This window comes from Dinoponera quadriceps, unplaced genomic scaffold (genome assembly GCF_001313825.1).
Source record: "Dinoponera quadriceps isolate SergipeBrazil2010 unplaced genomic scaffold, ASM131382v1 scaffold555, whole genome shotgun sequence".
Classification (NCBI taxonomy): domain Eukaryota; kingdom Metazoa; phylum Arthropoda; class Insecta; order Hymenoptera; family Formicidae; genus Dinoponera; species Dinoponera quadriceps.
This window is the reverse complement of record NW_014554717.1, coordinates 724,732-741,053: the sequence shown is the minus strand read 5'-3', so window position 1 is coordinate 741,053 and position 16,322 is coordinate 724,732. Positions and strand designations below refer to the sequence as shown.

Below are 16,322 nucleotides of genomic sequence, written 5' to 3'. Positions count from 1 at the left end.
GGAAGAGAGGGAGCAATACGAATGCTCGTAATCGATATCCTGATTGACAAGTCATGAACAAAGTTAATATATTGCTATTTATTCGAATATAGAGCCGGAATTTTAGCTCTATGTTCATTATTCGCACAAATATTATCGAAATTTCGATTCTGCGCTCATTATATTCACGTGCATGAGTTGTACGCGCACACCGCACACATTCAGATATCGGATAATAAAGCTATTATTATTATTATTAGTGCAAATACCGTCGAACTTGGAAGGTCAATATAGAATCTAGATATATAACGCTATATAAACTGTTGTCTCAGTTTGACGCTATAAATTGTTACTCGTTGTCGTTCCTTCCACATTGAGAACACTCGAGGGAGCATTTATCCAAGAATATGATTACCCAAGAATATTCCATTATCTTAATAATCTACCTGTATATCTCTATTTTCAATTTCAATAAACAATGTATGCAAATTATGTAATTAATATTAATATGTCGATTATGAAATTGCAGTGATGTGGAAGCAACATTTCAACTCGGCTAGCAGATGCGTCCGTCAACATCGCCAGTTTTACATCGCGAGTTTCTGCCGAGCAACACTTTTAACCGGCGCCGATACAAACGATTGGCAGAAGTTAAAAAGTTGCATCGTCCCTTTCTCGGGAGACGGATAAGCGCAAACGCGGAAAGGCGTAAATCGCAGTCGATTATTTCTCCACGAGCTGTGTATTCCCCGAGTAATATCCGAAGGAGAAATTCTACGAACGCTGAATCCCTTCCGCGCTCGCCGATAGACATCGCGGCAAATTGAAAAATACGTATTTTCAATTCACTCTCGGGCTCGCTGCCGTGGAAATGCAACGGCAACGGGGAACCGTAGATGCCGTATTGTCACGAGTGCGCGCCGACGTGAGTGACGCTTAAAATCACAGGATAGACATGGTCGTCGTCGTCGTCGTCGTTTATTCAGTCCGTTCGTTCGTTCGTTTCGCGCGACGTTCGACACCGTCGCCGTTTGACAGACGCCGACCATTACTTTTGACACGTCCTATACGCGTCGCACGCTACCACCAACCCCCGTAACCTCCTGAAATTGCGCGCCGTCATTTATTCCCGCTTTCGCTCGAATCACTCGAGAAAAGTTTCCGCTTCCACCTTCCCCCTGCCCCTTCGCGTCTTTTTGCCGAGTTCATTGACACCGGCGCGCGTTACCGCCGGTTCGTATATTCGCTCGTTCGGCACGATCGAGCGCGTCAACAAGCCCGATAAAAGTTTACCCACTCTTTTAATACTGATGAATTACGAGTGTGCCGCCATTTGTCTACCCTCACGGCCTATTCCCGGTTGCGCATTCCTTTTTTACGGTCGGTCTATTAACCGGCATTTCGCGTAAAATTTCACGGTGCGGTGCAGTTATATGCGCAAAAAGAGAAAGATAATTCTACGCCGAACGAATATAAAAATAAATCCTTCGTGTGTGTGTGTGTGTCTGCGCAGATGTTCAGTGATGTGATCGTTCGCGCGCGCGTGTCTGTGTGTGTAAGCGTATTTATAAAATGTGATAGTACTATTATGACGAACCCCTATAATCTCGGGCGAATTCAGTCCGCTCTATTGTCGGGAATCGATATATACGTGGAGCGGCGGTGCATCTCAATGGTGGAGAGCGGAATAAATCTTCAATGAATAATGGTCATTCACGCGAAAAGCACTATTGAGAGGAATTTAATAACTTTGTCATTGAAACGCGCGTGCGAGCGGGGAAGCGACGTAACCGCGCAAATGAGAAAGTGGAGGTAACCGGCGCGCAAACTATTTTTCGTGCCACTTCGATGTGTGCGCGCGCTTCTCATCTCATCGGGCCTGAATGGTGAAAATTCTCGCGAAACCCGCGAGCGAAAACAGCGCGCGTTGTTCGCCCGTCAACTTTACCGCTCCTTTCGCCGTCCTACATTGAAAAAGGAGATCGCTGGATATCAGCAGTAATCCCGAGCTAATTCCGCACCGGCGACGCGCGCAAACTCCCCTATTCACCGTCCCGAACGTATATCGTCTTTTATTATTCACGCGCCGCCCGCGCGTTCTTTCGCGACTAATGCTCGCGAACGATGAATAATCAAGCGATTGTTACGACGTAATAATGTTTATATCAATTATTAACGATTGATATTACACGAGTGGGCTGCCGGCCGTCCCTTTGCTCGCCGCCGTGAACAATTGGCCCGGACGGTTCCATTTAAACGTCGAGCGCAAATGAAAAACATCGGACGGCCGGATTCGGTTTACTTACCAAATGTACCGCACCCGGCGCGCATGCCTTTGGGAGGCTGCACGCGCGTTACATAATCTCATCCGATATTACAGCGGACGCGCGCGCGATATTAACGTTAATTGCTTATCGTTCCGTACAGTACGCGCCGAAATCAACAGAAATTAACGCTCGTCCCGCGAGCACGCGAGCGGGAAAAATACGATTAAAAGGTTAACTTGATCATCCACGTGCACGTTACACGTATCCGGGCTTTGAAAGCGGGGAGGGGGATCATAGGAAGGAAATCTCTTCGTAATTCATCCGAAGCGGCCAGGCACGATGAATAGTCTCGCGCGCGAACACACGGGAATAGCCGGAAAAGAGGAACGAGATTCGTCGATTCGACAACGCGCGCGTTTTTCCGGCAGGCGAGGACTTTTATTCGTCGTCGTCGGCGAGCGACGACGACGGGCGCGAGGAAAATCACCGTCTGCTGCTTATTCCGGTGTTTTCATTTAACGTTTAGCCCTCTCGCTCGACGACCCGACGAGCGCGCGCCGTAATAGCCGTTTTCACTCGCTCGCTCGCTCGTGGGAAATTCGACGGCTGCCGCGTGCGGAGGATTGCGCCGCGAGATTAGCCACGCGAAAAGCCGACGCAGCGCGCTCGACTTAATAGAAATTAAGTACACATGCGCGCATGTGCGTGCGGGTTAGGCGGTGCGTGCTAATGTGCGTGCGTGTGCACCTGTGAAAACACTCCCCGGTTCCGACGGAACTCGGGCACCCTCGGGGCAAGATCAGGTCGCGGAATAAGACGGCGGAAAAAAGCTACGAAATAATTACGCAACTTAATTCTTTAGATTTTATCGACTTCCGAGGACCGGCTTTATAATACGGCCGATATCTATCGATCGAATTGTGTTAAGGAACTGTCGTTGTTCTGTAAAAGGTATTTTTTATCACGTCATTTCGTTTGACTGTTACAGTGACTTTGAATAAGTATGAACCCGCGCTTGTTGCATCGTTGATAATAACGAGAACAGACGTGAGCTTTGAGCGTGTGTCATTAGTTTTATTTTTGTTCACTTGTCACTTGAAACTACAAATTCCTTGCTTACTAACTAGAAAAATAAATTTCTTCGCAAAGAATATTAATATTGTCCAGAAAAATTCTGGGTAAAACAAGTGACTTGACACCTCGGAAGATTGCAGAGGTAAAAGAATGCCGATTGACACCGAAGATTGTTCCAATCGAGTAAACATAAAATTACGGAAGAAAAGGATTAGCTAAATTAGCTGTAACATATGGACACCTAAAACTTGAGCATCGTACGCAATTTTAATCGCTGCGGTAGCAAACTTTTGCTGCAGAGGCAAATCCTGCCGCGTCAGCAAGAGTGTTTGCCACCGCAGCGAGTAAAATTGCTCACGCTGCTTAAAGTTTTAGATGTCCATATGTTACAATTACTTCAACTGCTGAAGCTAATCTCTTTTTTTCCGTCTGCCGATTTGGACTTGAGAAAAAAGAAGTAGCTCTCACGGATGAAAACTTGCGCCCATAGGCAATAATTAAAAGCTGTCCATACATAATACAAGTGAAATTTAGTTAATTTAGCTAATTCTTTTTGTTCTTGCACCTAGTTTTTAGCTCCTACAGCTAAAAGCTAAGTGTGGTAACTAAATTTTAGTCGTATTATGTGGACAGCTAATTTTCTTTTTCTGTTTACATACGAGAGAGAGAGAGAGAGAGAGAGAGAGAGAGAGAGGTGAGGCAACGTGTTTGTCCGTGACGAACAATAGCAGGGGCAACACATGTCGCAGGTTTGAACCAGTTTACGAAAACTAATAAATCTGATATAATTTAACGAATTGTTTGATGCCGTGTCAGATAACTTGTGTTCGTGGTGCGATACTAAAAGAGATAAGTAAAGAAATCACACGTAACATGTTATATTTTACAATGGATTAGTCTTTTGTGTCAATTCACAATTCCGTTATTCTACAAAACATACGTAGTTTCATACTTACGGCAAGATTTGACATAAAGATAAAAAGAAAAGAATAAAATTTATTTGTGGTTTATATGTCAAGTGACCGAAATCATCTCGGCTTCTGCCATTTCATATTGTCCTTGACGCTACCCCATCTTACTCCGAGTTGTGGGATAAGATGAAGTTAAAGGATTTTTTTGAAAAAGACGTTCTTTTCTATTTTCATTTCATTTGGTCTCAATTTCGTTACGTCACGTCGAAGTTTCATTAATGCGATGTTGTGAACATTTTTAATGAATATTCCAATTAAAATTGCTTCGTGTTTATTGAACCTTTCTCTTAACGTCCCCGTATTTTGACCCCGAGCTCCCTCACGACATACGCTGATGCACGCACCGCAATTTCGAAGATAATGTCGCTACGGCGAAGAGGAGGGTAAGAGAGAGAGAGAGAGAGAGAGAGAGAGAGAGAGAGAGAGAGAGGGGGGGCGGTCGTCGAACGGGAAAATAATAACGCGACCACTCTTTCCTCCCGTGCGAATATGCGCGACGATTAAACGCGACGTCGGGGGGACGCCACCCTCCCGACGGGGCGGTGTTTGCCAGCCGCGAAGTGAGAATAATAACGCGCGAGCGTAATAAAAAAACGAATTGTCCGAATGAATTTGGTATGTAGGACCGCGTGCCGAGCGGCGGGCGATAATTCTCGCCGCTCGGCGCGACGGAGATTATTACGTTTATACGACAATCGCGGGAAATGTACCATTTGGACGAGCGTGAAAAATATTGTTGTTTGCCGGACGAGTCGCCGAGTTCACGTTCAATTAAGCGTTCGCGAAATCACGCGGCGACTTCGCCGCGGTGTGTTCGCGACAAACTTTGCGTTGCGAGGCGAACTTCCGCGCGGCGGCCGCGAGCGAATCGCGCGGCATGGGCGGTTTTTCCGCACCGCGTTACATAAATACGTCTAATTGGTTGAGGGAACACGCAAACACACGCCGCGAGATAACAACGGCGAGAGCGGGGAAGCTGGCCGCTGCTTGAAATTCAAGCGGGCCGCTACGCGGGAATTTTCGAGCTCCGAAGTTGAAACGAGCCGAACAATGGCTTTCATTAAACCACGTAAGTCGCGCTTCGGTCGGAACTATCCGCGCGTTGCGTTAGGCCGCCGATAGAACCGGCTGGATCATTACTCATTCTCCGCGAGAGACGAGGCGAAAAAATTAACGTTCGAGCTGAATTCGTTCCAGCGCTCGCTCGCTCGCACGCGCGCGCGAATGAAGTTCGGAAAGTTCGCGCCGCGAGAACCGGTCGAGTCGACCGCAACTTTCGCGCACCTATACAAACTTTATTAGCTCGAAAATCGATACAGGCGGAAAGGCAAGTTCGTGGCCGCCGCCGCCAGCCCCGTGGCGCGATCCCAGGACGGCGATCCGTCTCGAGCGGGAAGTACGTCGTCGCTGGAGCGACCGTCGTCTCCTCTCTCTTCCGTAGGTAGATCCGCCTCAGCCCGGAACTCGAAATAAATATCGCGCTATCGGTCTCAATTTCAGGAAAGTTTCGGCGATCCCCGCCCGGCGACGGACGCCGATCGGTGCGTTTGGGGTCAGCCGGCAGGGCGACTGCGCGCGTCTTCTCCGAGGAAACGAACGGTCGATCGGCACGCGGCAACGCGGAAAAAAGAAGAAGGGAGAACAAAGCGACTGGAGGTGACCCCGTCGTCGTTTCGTCCCCGAGTGACGGTGAGATACATACACGGGGCGCCTTTGTCGGCGGGTTAGAGGACGGTACTTGGGGGAAATAAATTCGAGATGGACGGGATTTTCCTTCATACGCGGCTGTGCCTCGCCTTGTCGACAGACCGATACACGCTGTCGGTACGCGGAAATATGCCGTTGCATCGGTAGGATTATTGGTCAGCAACGCCGTAACTGGAATAAATCTGTTTGATTTTACAACAATATCATTGAAACTTGAGGTATTGAAAGCATGTATAACGTAATATATCGATTTCATTGATGTTGCTGTTGAAAGATTTATTATTATAATCAATTCCACTGATGCAGCACTTTTCGTGTGTGTATCGGTAATAATGAATGACTCGAGTCGAAATCTTGGTTCTGCATCAATCCTACGGATTTTGTCAAATTTAAAGGATTAATCAAAAATCTCTCCCGAAATATAACAAGTTATTGTACAAACTGGCTAATGCCGTCATCATATTGAAGAATCTCGAAGAAGCACTCGTTCAAAAATTATTTAATTACTCAATTATCTCAATATACTACCAATATTTAATTTTGCTTTTATAATAATAATAATTACTCAATTATCTCAATATACTAAATATAATAAAATAATAATTACTCAATTATCTCAATATACTACCAATATTTAATTTTGCTTTTAAATTTCAGTCAGAAGTATGTTAAATTAATTTAACCAACGGCTAATAGAATATATGAGATAAGGAAATATTAAATAATCGAATAAAGATTTCGATGGAGAAACGAGCAAAGGAAAGAACATATTTTATTCTCATCTCTTCCTCTGATTTCTCTCCTTTTTCTTTTCTTTTGCGTTGGAAGTTTCGATGAGATTTGAAGCTTTGAAAAGAGCTGATAAGAAGCTGTAGAGATAAAAGTTATGCATCCAATAACGCTCTTTACGAATAGAGATTTCAATTTGGATTCCGCGCAATAACAAGGATATAAAAGAGGACTGAAAAAACGTTGGCAGATGTAAACAAGATCGTATTCACGGCCCAAGGAGCATAGACGTAAAAGCCAGTAATTGCAAGAATTAAATTATATCTCTAGACCTAAATAATTCACAATAATGTGAATTATTTAGGATCTCCGATTAAAATATCATTAATTACAAATTCGCACTCGTGGATCGTTATTCGACTAATTGGATCAATATTTCTTGTATGAAATAATAAAAGTGCAAAAAATAAAGATACAAGTTGACGAGGCAAGGTACAAGAGATTTATGAAATTGTAATTATTCGTCAGATGATGACGGATTATGAATGCCGGCCTAAATTTCGACTCGAGTATCCCTTTATTCTCGGTAAGTTCGTCAAACGTCCGTTAAAAACGAAAATATCCTGTACAATAAATAATTGAACACACCTCGGAAATATACGATGTATCGCTGCTTGCGTCCTTCATCCTGGCTTCCCGATTTAGCATCTCGGCTATTCCCTCATGGCACTGACACTGACACTCGCTTAAATAAAATTCGCTCAAAAATACACATGTTAAATAACGCGATGCCGGCAAGAGCTTTGATTAAGTATCTCAAAGGGCGATGAAATATTTAATCACCCGAGAGAGGAATGACAAATAATGCACTGATACATGCAGACGGTGATATGCGTGTCGCGGCTCGAAACGTAATGGACACTCGGAGAAGTACGCGACACACAAAGGTATGTTTGTCCGCTTTGAAGGTCCCACCTGTTTTGATTATGTGAAGGGACGCTATAAGTTGTCCCTTCATGCCGATTGTTTTAATACTCTCACGCGTCGCACACCTTTCCGCGACTGAGCGTTACGTTATCACATTTAATGCAAAATATTTCGTCGACCCTCGAAATATTTAATCGAATTTTCGGCGACACCGCGTTAATTGAAATGTACCTTTTTGAGGGAATTATATCTATAGGGGCGTCTGTGTCATGAGATAATATTCGACGTGCCGTACAGTCGGTTGTTGAGTCGGGAATTCAGAACGAAGAACGCAGAAGGCCGAAACGTGGAGAGCGATATTTCATATTTTTCAAATATATTATTTAGTTGTATTCAATATATATATGTATTTTCCAATACCAGTAAAAACATAAATAATAAAGAGATCCTGAAGAAACAAACATCCTATTGATTTTATTAAATTATTTAACATTTGGTTGTCGTACATATCCGCAGTTCTGAGAAAATTACACAATTAATATATTGCTTACTGGAATTAAGGATGAAGATTAAAATGCAAGGTAGAATATTGAGATAATTGAACGTTAAATAATTCTGACATAAATCATTTTTAAGAACAACTCAGCATGGAGAAGATAATATGAAGTAACCATTTGTAATATATCAGGGTAGTATAATGGTCTATATATACCGTCTTCCAAGTTCAACGGAATTTGTAGGATTAATGTGCAACCAAAATTTCGGCTCAGGGATACGGTAATGTACCCGTGTCTATGTACGTTATGTACCAACATAAACAGGAAGAGAAGTTTCTGAAGTTGAGATCCGTGAAGACAAAACTTAGTCAAGCGCAGGCATATCTGATAAATTTTTTAACAAAATTTGCCAGAAAGTGAAGCCACGAAAAAATTTGCCTCATATAGTTTCGGTTTATTTTCTTGCAAAACATGCCGTGATGTATTTGTGTGCGTGCGTACGTATGCGTTTCCTAATTGTAACGATGGCGCGAATATCGGCTACAATTTAGAGAAGGCAATTTCAAGAATTAAAAATTACTACGTCTGAAGCCTTTTACTCCGTCATTGCAAATAGCATAACTAAGGATGTGACGTAACGGGTGGGAAACAGAGAAACACGGGGAGAACAATGTTGTCCGCGTAACAAACTTGTCGATAGCTTTGAATGTCGCCTTGGAGTTATGTAGTTAAAGTTTGGAGCGGTCTCCGAGCGAAAATTAAAAAAACTTGTTTTCAAATTTAACTTCAGTAAAAAACAAAAATGTGAAAAACAATAAAACTGTGAAAAATGTGTCAATATTAACATAAATAAACTGAAATGGAAAAGATTGCGCGCGCCAACATTCATACAAATTAAAATTCATGCCGAGAGCCCCGGTGGCTTGTGCAAACAGATGACAGTAGTTTTACACTCTGTGAAACGATACACATTAGAAAAAAATAGTTTGTTGAAAACGAGTGTCCGGAAGATATTTATAATCGACAAAGTTCACGCGCGCGCCACAAAGATGACAGTTTCTGTCGACGATCTCAGCGTTTTACGCAAGGAAAGGATACTACTTTTGTGCTTTAACGAATGTCGGAGACTAGAAAGACTAATTTATTTATATTACTTATATTGACACATTTTGCACAATTTTATTGTTTTTGCATTTTTACTGAGGTTAAACTTGAAAGAAATTTTTTTTAATTTCCGCCCGAAAATCACTCGAAACTTCAACTTCATGCCAGCGAACCAGGCGCGAACGTTACGTCGTAGCTTCGCCGAGAGAGCATCTTTCTCGCAGAAAAGATTATGAATATATATAAAATCATCTCGGTTGCCAGAAGCGACCAACGTAGTAGGTAGTCCGCGTAGCGTTCTCGCTCGACGACGTCTCAACAGCCGCGCATCCGCCGTCATTTATTATTCGACATGAAAAGGCGAGCCGTTGAGACGCATTGAAATTTTTCGCGAGTCATTAGGGAGAGAAAAAGGACGGCGATTTCGGCCCCGGGAAACCTCGGCGGAGGATGCGCCGCTGAATACAAGGCCTCAAGGCTTGTCGCTGCCATTAAAAGAGTCATTTTCGTTTTTCTATCGGCTTTCCCGCCGATTCAAAAACGCGGGAAGCCCACTGAAAGCCGAATTGCGTCACGAACGACTGTTCCGGTTTTCCTCTCCCATAAATGAGTGAATTGACAAATAACTTACCGCGTGCCAGAAGTAGCTTCTCCTGCCGATTCAGATCTGCAATAGAATTAATAATACGATGTTGAAACATTCGTGAAATTGTGAAACAACGAACGTCGTTAGAGTCGGTTGGAAGAATGGTAAAACTTAGAAACGGTCGGCATGTTGATTGCCGCGCCGATTTCCATTGATTGCTTCAGCGTCTCAACTCGAGTTTGACTTGCCAAAGATACAAAAGCAAATGAATGTAATTCGCAATGTATACGGAAGGAAAGAACATTCTTATTTTGAGAGGCAATTCGTATTTTCAACTTGCGAGCGTTGAAATGAAATTATATAGTGTTGATAGACAAAACTTGCTTACACGAAGAAATTGCATATAATTCCGCTAAAAATATAATATTCTTATTACGAATGATTTATTATATGAAACAATAATCATATCGATAAAAAAAAAATATATATATATATAAATCTTGAATTGATACCTTTTTTATGTGTAAATATTTGCTAACTTTTTCCGTTGGCTCTTTGTCGACTATATATTTAATTTATTACACGCAATGGGTTACGTTTTACACGTAAATCAGTTAAACAGAGCGATATTACACGGTCGTTGGTGACCACCGTCGCCACAGTCAACGTGTTAATCAAATTTTCATCGCGGCTGCTGCTCCCGCGCAAAAGTGTCCACCTAAAACGCGAAACTTTTCTACACGAAGGCTGTGCCTTCTGATTAATTTCATAAATCGAGGGTGATAAACCGATCGTGCACTCACTCTCATCGAGGGAGATCAATAATAGACGGAGGAGGACGGCATCGAAAGCGAAGCGGGAAGGCAGGAAAGACGATGCACCGGCACCGACGCAACCACCTGCCGGCCTTTCCACCGGTCTTCGGGATTTCAGTCCAGTAATTGCCGCGGCAATTACCACGAATTACGGCGATAATTACCGTCATTATGCGGCGCAGTAATTTTGGTAATTACCGCGGTAAATCGCCAAGCTCTCCGATTGCAACTCCTCATCTCGTGGTCAGCGCCGGGTAACTTTTAAGATACCACGTAACGTCGTGGGGAATCGAATTTCCGATAGTCGAAATAACGGGGGTCCTCGGGGAAGCCCTGCGCGCACACGCGAATTCGTACGCGCGACGGCCGTCCGGAGCTGAAATTGCAAAATGACGTAATTCGACTGAAGCGCGCGCGGCCTGCTTAAATATACGCTCTTTGATACGATACTCGAGATATTGTCTCTTGAGATTAAGAGCGGCAATAAGTTACGTCACAAAGTGAAAAAGCGCTAATTAAGCAGCGGACGACCTCCGTGTGTTTTTCTTTTGTACATTATTCGCGCGTAAGGAGCTAATTTTAGCGGGTAAGTGGCACACGCCGCCGCGGAATTAATTCAGGGAAACGAGATCTTCCGGAGTTATTAACCGCCGCCCCGTATTTTCGCAATCGGCGGAGAAATTCGCTCTAATGATAAAACGACGCCGCTCTCATTTCGGCCTGATAATGAAACGAAAATAGGTGAGAGGAGGAGGGGAGGGACGAGGTTCGCGCGAGCGAGCGTATAAATCCGAAAACATTATCGTCGTCCCCGGGCTTCTCCCGTGATTTAACTCTGCGCCTTTCCGACCCTCCGGTTATGAAATTATTATCGTCGCGTAAACGATAATTGTAACGATACGAACCGATCGACGAACGAAAGTTAAGTGACCGTGAATCGACGGGGATTAAGACTTCCAAGGGAACGACATAATTTTGCACACAACTGCACGGAGAACACAATTTTGTTAGAACAGCGAATTATTTATTAACATAGCGGCAACAAAAGTTTCGTTAAGAGTATTATCTACTTTTCCTGCCTTAAATACGAACAATTTGATGATTTTGCTCAACGTCAACTAAATTTCATTGCTGTCACAACGAATATACAATCGGCAGCAACGGTTTCGCTACGACAAACATTATTTTTCACCGTATATATACGCACGCGCACAAGCACACACAGATATAAACACAAAATGCTAATTTATCGTCCGGCTTTAAAATACGAGCGCCTCTAAGAACGACCGAGTACGAACGCGAGAGCTATAGTTCCCTGCTATACAGAGGATACGCGACCGAAACGATCACTCCGTCTGCTCCAACGGCTCCATTTCGATATTCGAGACACGAAGTTATTTAATGGGCTGCGAGAGCGACGGCTACAGCTGCAGGAGGTATTACGGCAGTTGCAACGGTAACGACAGAAACCATATACCACGGCCATTCGATCCAACTTTACGCTTTGTCGGTTTGGATCACCTTTCATCCCTTTCGAGAGACCCGTGGCAACAATGTTTCACCTCTCCTTCGCTTTCGTTCGGAAAATATAACAGCGACACCGCTCAATGCGGCGCGGCGAGTGTTTCATTAATACGCCCGCGATGGCTCAATGGCATTATCTCTCCGAAAATAATACAAATATTTTTTTGTATTTTGCGATCGCAGAAATGAGCGCGCGTCGATCAAACCGTCATTCGAGCGCGACGCAGTAAGCGGCGTTTTTAACATCGCGGCTGATCGGAACGTCATTGTCGGTGTGACGATCGCTTGACCGAAATGTTAGCCCGGACGTAGCCGAACAGCTGAGCGGGACGCACAGCCGGTGCGTTTGAAACGATTACCGGTCGCAATGCGATAAATGGCACGAATTGTTAGCGGATATTCACGAATTTATGAACCGATCTCTGCCGGCGACGGCTCGTATACGTTGGACAGCTCGTTTGCAAAAGAATGGACGATACGATAGGTGTGCATTATTAAACATTTTAATTAGGATAAGGTTTCGTTTAAAAAGAAAGGCGAAGCCGTTCGTAAACTCGCGATCATAATGAATACAGCGCGAGCGCTCACTGAAAAACGCGTTTGGCCGGATCTACCTGACGATCAACGGCGTTTTGCTTGAACGTGACAGAATTTATAAGAAGCAAATTTGGTTCGTGAGAACTAGGGATTTTCTTTCCTTCGACGAGAACGCGTTTGAAGAAAAGCGTCTCCCGGTTTCCATTTTACACTACGATTGAACGAAATATACGAAAGGTTTTAAGTATTTGTAATTTACAAGTGCACACACATGTGTGCATTATTAAGCACGGAAGAAACAATCAGCTCCCACAGCTAAACGCTATCCGTACGATACAATCCTCCGATTCGCCAACCTCGATCTGCGAGCGGCGAGCCGGCGACGCTAGTTAAAAACCAATTGTCGACGATACTCGCCGGCCTCCGGAAGAAGTATTCAAATTACGACTCTTCGGACTCGGTTGCGGTGTATCTCGGGAGTTAACCAGGTGATATTTTTTACTCCCGACACGTCCCGTTTATCCTCCCGTCGCTCCCTTACTTAAGGGAACGACGGGAAGAGGGATCGTATCCAGCGACTCGCATGAGCGGACTGGCAAAAGGCCGCTCGTGGAAATACCGAAAGTTATGAAAGTTTTATGACAGGCTCTATGAGAGAACGCCGGAAGATGCAGGGGGGAGAGGGCAGAAGAGGAGGGATTTTGCTCGGGGAGGATAACGGCGGCCATCCTATGGACGTTTACGGCGAGCCAATTTTTCCGTTTGATTATTCAACGCGCGCGAATGCAGCCCGGCTCTCACGGCAATTGCCATCTGACGATAGGGAGCTTGCGGTCTGGAATTTTGGAAATGGAAAAAAGCAAACGGGAGAATCCGAAAAGCTGGCCGGCGACCGCAGCTTGAAAAATATACATACGATTTCCGAGTGCAACAAAATTCCACCCGTCGCCAGAGACGCTCGGCGCGAAACGGAGAGCGCGATCGGGTACGGTTTTCCCCGAGACCGCCACAGACACCGTAAACCTTCCGCAATTTGTTATCGCGTTTTGCGAAACAGATCGTCGACGGGCTTGCTATAAGAGCCACAGAGAGAAAGAGAGAGAGAAAGAGAGAGAGAGAGAGAGGACGAGTCGCCCGAGAGTAAGGCGGGCGCGGGCGATAAATCAGGACTCGCACGATAATGAAATTCAATGCTTCGGGCCCGGGTGTGTCAGGCGAGTTTTATCAAAAGCGCCTATTTATCTTTCTTACAAAACAGTTTGAGAACAGTTCGCTCATAAACGGCATCGGACGGAGAGAGATTCTCGAGTCCTCGGGAGTCGGTCGGTTAGCGCCGCCCCCTGCGACGCGAAACTGGGCCACCGAGATTGATGGTTTTTCTTTCATCCTTGAAGTCCTCCAAAAATAGCGTCGACACTCATAAATATCGTAAACATCCTCAGGTAAAGACGTCCCGACGCCGAAGAATTTTGCGGGCTGTAATAAGCCGACATAAACTGTTTTCGATCCTCGGGTCGTCGAAATGCGCGACGCTTAAAAATACGAGGCAGATGACATTAAGACGTCCTAAGACGTCGTAAAGACATTTTGTAGATAATAAAACGTCTAAAGGGTGTCTTTGAGCCGTTCTCAGACATATGTGATGTTGCTGTAATACGGTTGGCCTTGTGTATGCTGTAACATTCCTTAGACGGAGAGTGACACGATTTTCAGTCTTATGTATAACGCAAAAATCGCAGAAGTAATTTTAATTATAACGCGGTATTAGGATTAACTCTAATTATAATAGTTTCAATCTTATATGTACGTATGGAAGACTAAAAAATTCTGTAGTAAAAAGTTTTTAATCTAGGGGAATGGTACAGCATACGTGACATCAACTGTACACGGAGCGAAGTTCATCGTGAAATTTGAGAGTCCGCGGGACATAACATGTGTATGTTTAAGAGAAAAAAATTAATTAATATTTGACATTAATTTTCATACACCGTAATTCTTTTCCGCAGAGCACAATTATAGCGACTGTTTGATGTACGAGAGATATACGAGATTGAGAATTCATGGGCTTGATTCGTTGCACGTACGTGTATAGAAATATGAGGCAAAATATTGCTGTGCTGCAAGGAGAAGTTCACGTGAAACTTGGGCAGCCGAAGAATTAATTTTCAAGAGGGGGGAAAAAATCGTTTAACATTAATTTTTATATACCGTAATCCTTTAATTTCCCGCGGAAGTATAGTAACCGTTTGATATGAGAGATCGAGAATTTACGGGCGGGCTCTTGATTCGCTGTATGTCGTAATATTTTCAGTGATTCCCTGTGAATTGCACGATATACTTTTCGTATCTACTTGAAGGCGGAACCGGTCTAAGTAAAGCGCATACGATAAGGTAAGCCGGCGAAATGAAAAACTCTCGAGTGTATCATTTCATGTCGGGCGGTAAAGGGAAATGTTAAAGCTCAAGTGCCGTGAAAGCGATTCGATTTGCACAACCGAATCCCGATTCCGCCCTTTCATCAGGGGCTCCTTGCTCTCATCGCCGTCGTGTCCTCTGTCTCTCGCGTCCGCAATTTCCTATCGGCTTCCTTTCTACTCCCCCGCCGTTATCCGTCGCTTTCGCGGCGGGATGCGATATGGACGAACGAAATTGAGGCTTCCGAAAGGCAAGGAGGAAACAAGACGGTAGCGCAACGGTATCGCCTAACAGCGATGAGCGATCGGCGAAAGTCTCGATATCTCCCTCGAGAGCAATCGCACTCATGAGTCGGCGCCGTTTCGTGGTTCTCGAGGCTGTCGAGCCAGCGGGAAACACTGGCCGCGCGTACACACATTACTCGACCGACACACAGGGCGCTTTCAGCGACACCAGTCGACACAAGCATCATTTTGTCTTTGTTTCACATTCAATGAGTAACAAAGATAGGACGATGCTTGTGTCGACTTGTGTCACCAAATGGAAAGCACCCACAGTGTTCCCATAATCACCGACACGCTCGAAAAGATAAACACGACGTGTGCGCGCGCGCGCGCGCTCGGTCAAAGGACGTCGGCTAAAAACAGACCCAGTTACGATATAAATAGATTTTAGGCGGGAGGGTAAAACGGATCCCTCTCTGTCGTGTCCGCGTTCTCGTTTGCCTGCTGCAAATTTCAGCGAGTTCCGTTGGTCCGTACGAAAGGTCGCGCTGGTGACCGGTTGGCTCGCCACCTATCTAGCCAGCTAGCCGCCCCGATCGGCAATCCCCCGTGGATTACTCGTCAAAGGATTGCAAATGTACAAAATAGCGGCGACGGTGTGCGCGGGGGATACATTCGGAGTACATTCGACGGCGACGGCGGTGGCGACGCTGCCATCCCCCTCGTTTCGAACCGGCGCAAACCAGCCCTCCCCCGGAACACGGTTCGGTACTACGTATGCATCGTATTTAATCCGCGTTTTACGCCTCGACGGCCCGTAACGTGATTCAATTACGTCGCCGGGGGTGGAAGTTAGAGGGGGTTCTCTGTCGGAGCCGCCGCTGCCGAGTCCTGTACACACCGAGGACGACGCCACTCTCGCGTTTAACGTTCCCTCTGCCTCCCCCCCCCCCCCCCCCCCCCCCC

General features: G+C 45.0%; 1 protein-coding gene across 12 annotated transcripts in view; it reads right to left on the bottom strand.

The window, feature by feature from the left end:
* LOC106741127 overlaps positions 1-16,322 on the bottom strand; it is a 197,703-nt gene that overhangs the window by 58,348 nt on the left and 123,033 nt on the right. For 10 of the 12 annotated variants that reach the window (XM_014612807.1, XM_014612808.1, XM_014612811.1 and 7 more), the window contains exon 3: positions 9,887-9,922. The exons of the other annotated variants lie outside the window; for them this stretch is intronic. In XM_014612807.1, coding sequence (XP_014468293.1) covers positions 9,887-9,922 — 36 coding nt within the window. The remainder of the gene's footprint in view (positions 1-9,886; positions 9,923-16,322) is intronic. 12 annotated transcript variants of the gene reach the window in all.